We start from the raw sequence: 6,572 nt of genomic DNA on the forward strand, positions 1-6,572 counted from the left end.
GAGGAGGAGGAGGAGAAGGAGGAGGAGGAAGAGGAGGAGGAGGAGGCGGGGGGAGGGGAGGAAGGCGCAGCCCCGCCGGCTCTGCGGCTCCGCCAGCCCCGGTCCCTCCCGGCACCCGCCGCCTCCCCGCGCTTAACCCGCTCCGCGCCGCGGGGCCGCCCCGGCACCCGCACCCGGGGGGACGCAGACACGGAGCATGGACATGCGGGGGGCGCACGGACATGCGGGGGGCGCACGGACATGAGGGAGAGACGTGGACACGCGGGGGGACACGGACATACCGTGGGGGCACGGACACGGGACACGGGACACGGAGGAGCACAGGCGGGAGCGGCAGGGCACGGACACCGAGGGGGACACAAACACGTGGGGGGACAACAGAAGGGGTGGGGGCACGGACACATGAGGTGACACGGACACGCAGGAGGACACAGATGCGCGGTGGAGAAATGGACACAACGGAGAGCGTAAGGGACACGCGGGGGCAAAGGGACACGCAGGGGAACAGGGACATGCAGAGGGACACGGACACGCGGGGAGGGAAATGGGGAGGGGCTCAAGGCGGGGCTGGGGGGCCCGGGGGCTGCCCGGCGGAGGTGACGGGGACCCTGGGGGTCCCGGGGGGGTCCCGGGGRCTGCCCGGCGGCCGCGGCTCATTTGCCTAATGGGATGCGGGTGAACTGCGGGTGAACCCGCGGGAAGGGCTCACCTCGGCCTGACCCTCGGCCCCCCCCCCGGGGGTATGCGAGTCTGTGTACATGCATGTGCACGTGTGTTCATGTGTGTTCCCAGTGCATGATTCGTATCTGCATCCCCACTGCGGCAGGACCACGTGTGCTCATGCTACACGGATGCACGGAGAGGTGCGTGTGCCAGCACAGGGCAGCCTGTGTGCACATACACGCACATGCGTGTGACACCGTGTCCCACCAAGCACAGGAGCAGCTGAGCATGTGAACACAYGCGTGTGTGCACAGCCCACTGTATCTGCGTGTGCATGCACAYGTGTGTGCTGGCGTGTGACCGTGCAGGGCAGAGCCACCACATTTCACCACTCCCCACCACGCCGACCCTTCACRCAAACCCCCGCTGAAGCTGACACTGCAAACGCGGGGACCCAGAGCGGTGACGGCGCTGCCAGCGCAGAGCGGGGACGGTCACACGCCAAGGACAGGCCCTGGGGGTGCCACTTCCCGCTGCAGTGGTGATCTCCCTGCTGCACAGCGGGCATGCCACGGTGTCCACACTGCCACAGCTCCACGCTGCCACAGCATCCACGCTGCCACAGCACCACACTGCCACAGCACCACACTGCCACAGCTCCACGCTGCCACGGCATCCACGCTGCCACGGCATCCACGCTGCCACGGTGTCCACGCTGCCACAGCATCCACACTGCCACGGCATCCACACTGCCACAGCATCCACACTGCCACAGCCCCACACTGCCACTGCATCCACGCTGCCACAGCATCCACACTGCCACAGCACCACACTGCCACAGCCCCACACTGCCACTGCATCCACGCTGCCACAGCATCCACGCTGCCACAGCGTCCACGCTGCCACGGTGTCCACGCTGCCACAGCACCACACTGCCACAGCATCCACACTGCCAGAGCTCCACACTGCCACAGCTCCACGCTGCCCAGCCCAGGGTGCCCTCGGAGGGAGAGCGCCCCACTGACCCCCAAGTGGGCCCTGCTCTGGGCAGAAGAACATGCGTGTGTATGGGTGGACATAGCATCTGCATGTCGGGGTGTGTGTGTGGCTCTGCGTGTGTGTGGCTCTGCGTGTACACGTGTGGCTGTGTTCACGCATGTGGCTCTGTCTGGCGCTGTGCGTGTGGCTGTGACCGTGTGTGTRTGTGYGTGTGACCGTCCTGTGTGCACAGGACATGTGTGGCTGTACATCCGTGTGTGGCTGTGCACACACATGTGGCTGTGTGTGTGTGTGGCTGTGTGTGGCTGTTCTTGCGTGTGGCTGTCTGTGCGTGGGTGGCTGTGCACATGTGTGTGGTGGCTGTGCACACGCATGTGGCTCTGTGTGTGGCTGTGTGCCTGTGTCTGTCTGTGTGTGTGGCTGTGCACACGCATGTGGCTGTGTGTGTGGCTGTGTGCCTGTGTCTGTCTGTGTGTGTGGCTGTGCACACGCATGTGGCTGTGTGTGTGTGGCTGTACACGTGTGGCTGTGCACACACATGTGGCTGTGTGTGTGTGGCTGTGCACATGCATGTGGCTGTATGTGTGGCTGTCCGTGCATGTGTGGCTGTGCACATGCATGTGGCTGTGTGTGTGTAGCTGTGCACATGCATGTGGCTGTATGTGTGGCTGTCCGTGCATGTGTGGCCGTCTGTGTGTGTGTGGCTGTGCACACGCATGTGGCTGTGTGTGTGTGGCTGTGTTTGCATGTGTCTGTGTGTGTGGCTGTGCACACACATGTGGCTGTGTGTGTGGCTGTGCACACACATGTGGCTATCCATGCCTGTGTGGCTGTGCACACGCGTGTCCGTGTCCATGCGTGCGTGCGGAGCCGCGCAGCGCGGCAGCGCCTGTTTAAATAATAATGGCAAGTCGGGGCTTTGCTTAGCCAGCAGGTTTCGAACAAAAGCCCAGCGCTGCTCCAACTTCCTGCAGCGAACATGACAAATGTCTGCTCTGACTCATTTACCAGCGCTGGAAAGAATGYGGCTGCGATGGAGGGGACGGAGGGGACGGCGGAGGGGACGCGGGCGGTGGCACCGAGTGGCCGGGCCGTGCCAGCGGCCGCCCTGACAGGCAGCGCTTCCCATCCCGCATCGTTTCCTGCGCTGCTTCCCACATCCCTTCCCGTCCCGCATCCCCTCCCGTCCCGCGTCGGCGGCAACAGGAAGAAACAGAGATTTAAAAAAAAAAAAAGAAAAAAAAAAAAACAGAACCTTAATTCCAGAGCCAAGAGGAACTGGGCGAGGGGACACCCCGCACGCAATCCTGCGGTGTGAGGGCGACGGGGACACCCCGCCCTGAGCCACATCCCACCGGCGGCCTGGGGACACGAGAGTGGGGCCCCTCCAGCAACAGCCCCGGCCCCGCATCCTCCTGGCCCCACTCCCAGAGCGATGCTCCGGGGGGACACAGATGCTTCCCAAAGCCTGATAAAAACCCAACCCTAAAGCCCATGGGGACCTCGTAAAGAACCACCCCCGTGACCAGAGAGGGTGGCTTTGGGATGACAGAGTCACAGTTCCCTTGAACGAGGATACCCGGGAYCCCCACACAAACCCCCCAGCCCAGCCCGGGGTATGGGGTGTTGGCTGAAGCCCCTTCCCCCATCGCCACGCCGGCACCTCGGGGCCCCGCAGCCCCCCCGGGCCCCRTAGCCCCCCTCTCGCCCGCCCACTTCAAAAGACCCCATTTATCCCCTTCAGCCGCTTTTGAGCCCGGCGAATTCCCGGCTGGAGCAGGCGGCTCCCCCCGGCCCCTGACAGTGATAGAGAACCTCCGCCTAATGGGCTTTCCCAGGCTGGGGGCCCAGCGCCTCATCAATCTTCCCGGGGCAGAGATGGGGGGGCCGGGGGGTCCCCAGCACCGCACCCCGCGGGGCTCCCCGGACGCTGCCCTGAGYGGGGCCCCCCAACCCTGCAGCCCCCCCTGCCCGCGGCCCCCGGTCTGCAGGGAGCACGTTTTGCTCATTAATTTTTAAAAATTAATTAATTACGGGGCGCTGCGGGGGAGCGGCTGCGGCGCGGAGGAAACCAGAGCCAGCGGGTAGGGTGACAGGCCAGCCCGGGCGCGGGGCCCCCTGTCCCGGCAGCCCGGAGCGGGGCCGGGGGGGCAGCGGGGGCTGGGCTGGGGTCCCGCTTCCCGCAGCCAGGCCTGGGAATCAGGGCGAGGGAGGGTCTGGCTGCACGGGGACCCCCGAGCCACATCACGAGCCAGCACTGGGCAAGGGGAGGGGACCCCCAGGGACAGCCAGGCGCCACAGAGACCCCGGGGACAGGGATGAGGGCACAGGCACAAGCCGGGGTCGCCATGCACACTGACATGCGTGTACACACCCGGCATGGGGACACGGGCAACGCTGCTGTGCATGTGGCATCAACACACGGGCACACACGCATGTGACACACGTGTGCATGCTCCACGCAGCCCCAGCTGTGCACACGCAGGCACAGTGGGCACTGACACACACAAACACACACGTGCACGGTGCCACGGTGGGCACACGCATGCACGTCCACCATGTGAGCACACACGTGCCCACACGCAGCTCCCAACACACGGGATCCCCGTCCAAGCACCCACGGACCCGCTGGGGTGCCCAGTCAAATCCCAAATCCTGGGAGAAGCATCTGCAGCCCCGCAGGAGGGCCCGGCAGACCCGGCTGCRCAGCTGCAGCACATCTGGAGAGGGCAGACACATGGTGAGGAGGGGGTGGCAGCACCGGCCCCCCCAGGCAGGACACGGACACCGACACCTCCCTGCACCATCGGCATCACAGGACACCCCAATATTGCAGGGCCTACCCAAACACAGCACCTGCCTGTGCAGATGCTACGGGGAGGAAGCGAGACACGGTGCCCCCACCCTCTGCAYCCCTCGGGCAGCCGGCAGGGAATGCCAAGGGGAAACTGAGGCACAGTTCACCAGCCCGCCACCAGCCCCAGGACACCCTCCAGCCGTGCCCGCAGCTCTGTCCTCAGTGTCAGGGAAGTGGGGGACACAGGCGGCCCCCCCAGCCTGTTCCCACACGCCCGGAATGGCCCCAGAGCCAGCGCGGGGGAGTGGCCCCACCCGCCGACACCCAGTCGCTGAACTGGTCCCACTGGGTCCCACCGCCGCCGGGGCGGCTCCGGCGGGGGACAGCACCCAGGGCCGGCCCTGCCCGGACCTGCACCGGCCCCCGGGGCCAAGGACGGGCCGGGGGGGGCCCCGCCACACCCCGACCCACGGGGTTCTCCCCGGCAGCGGGTGCCGCGGGGCACCCATGTCGCAGGGAACAGGCACCGGCACCCMCCCGTCGCAAGGCCAGCGTGGAAAAGAGTCCGGCAGCCACCCCGTGGCATTCCAGACAGCAYCCAGGGAAACTGAGGCACACTGTTTCGGGGGGAATCCCGGGTGGGAGCGGCTCCCAGCTGCCCTCACAGGGGGCGGTGATTATCAGGGCCGTGATGGACGACCCTGTCACGGGGAAATGGAATCGGGAGCAGCGCGATGATGATTGTCTTCATCGCCTTCATCGCCTCCCCCATGGCAGCCCCGCCATCGGCGAACAAAGAGCCACCGTGGGGRCACAGCACCCATCGAGTGCCAGCACCCAGCAAGGGCACAGCGAGGGAAGGGACCGAGCCCGCAGGCCATTAACAACCAGAGTATAAAACAGCCACTAACGAAGGCGGCCCCAATTAATRACACAACCCCGCCAGAGCCACTGACCATTCCCTGCCTCAGTTTCCCCAGCAACAGAACTCACACGGGGGAGAAGCACCCGGTGCTTGTGTCATAGAGCCCCCAAAATCAGCTCCCAGTGCCACCTCCCCAGGGCACGTTAGGGACCAGTGCTGGAGCAGCGGGCTGGGATCGGCACCCAAATCCCACGGTGGAGACAGAGCCAGGCCCGGAGGGTTCCCCACATCCCCCCCAGGCACCGGGGGTCCCACCACACCCCGCGGTACTCACTGGCAGGTGACGGGGTGCTGTATCCGCTGACGGGGAGCTGGTGCTGGATGCCAGCCAGGGTGCTGGGCGGCGAGAGCCCCCCCAGCATGTGTGGAAAGAAGAAKGCGTAGGGGGGCACAGGGTAGCCATTGAGGTGCCCCCCGCCCGGCGTGGGGCAGGAGCTGCTGTTGCTGGCCATGGCGGGGTGTCCGGCGCGGGGGGCTCTCAGCTGCGGGGGCCGGGGGGCGAGCAGAGCATGGGGCCCGCGGGTGCCCCGCCGCCGGGCTGTCCTCACGGCTGGCGCTGGTCCTGCGGCGCTGCGGGGGAAGCAGAGAGGGCAGTTAGCAGAGGGGCTGGGACCCCCGACCCCCATCCCGCGGGGGCACCGTGCCTCAGTTTCCCCAGYTCCCCCAGGGCCGCATCCCCTCCCGGCCCCAGGAGGGCGCAGCCGGCCGGGCCTGGGGCTCGCAGCGGGATTAACRCCGATCCCCCGATTAACGACACCGGGACGGCGGCACCGGCAGGCGCAGCTCGCTAATCCCGGCTTAGCTGAACGCAGGGGGGGAGACGGGGGGACGGCGTGGGGATGGCCTGGGGACACTGTGGCCCCACAGGACACCCCCTCCGGCCAGGGGCGACGCCACCACCCCAAAGCTGCTCCGCCAGACCTGGCACGGGAGAAGGGGCACACGGCCGAACTTGGGGACAGCTGCCCCGTCCCCAGCCTGGGGGGCAGCGAGGCAGCTGGGGACGGGGGGGACACGGGCACACACACACCGGGGTCCCCTGAGGACAGCGGCTCCGCTCCAGGCCGGCTCTGCCGTCACGGCCACGCGCCCGCCGCAGCCTCGCTCCCCCCAGAATGGYGAGGGGGCTCAGCCGCCCGGTCTGACGGGGATGGAGAGAGCTGGGGAGGGGGCTCGGTCACGCCAGGA

The 6,572-nt window shown here is 67.0% G+C and overlaps 1 protein-coding gene across 1 annotated transcript in view; it reads right to left on the minus strand.

Moving 5' to 3' along the window:
- The window catches only part of RARA (retinoic acid receptor alpha), a 15,223-nt gene extending 9,261 nt beyond the window's left edge, over positions 1 to 5,962 (minus strand). Inside the window, 1 exon segment of the mRNA XM_057385276.1 lies at positions 5,659 to 5,962. Coding sequence (XP_057241259.1) covers positions 5,659 to 5,836 — 178 coding nt within the window. The 5' untranslated portion in view covers positions 5,837 to 5,962.
- Positions 5,963 to 6,572: the final 610 nt, after the last annotated feature.

Source organism: Malurus melanocephalus, unplaced genomic scaffold, assembly GCF_030028575.1.
Source record: "Malurus melanocephalus ecotype Western Australia unplaced genomic scaffold, MMel_1.1 scaffold_806, whole genome shotgun sequence".
NCBI classification, from domain to species: domain Eukaryota; kingdom Metazoa; phylum Chordata; class Aves; order Passeriformes; family Maluridae; genus Malurus; species Malurus melanocephalus.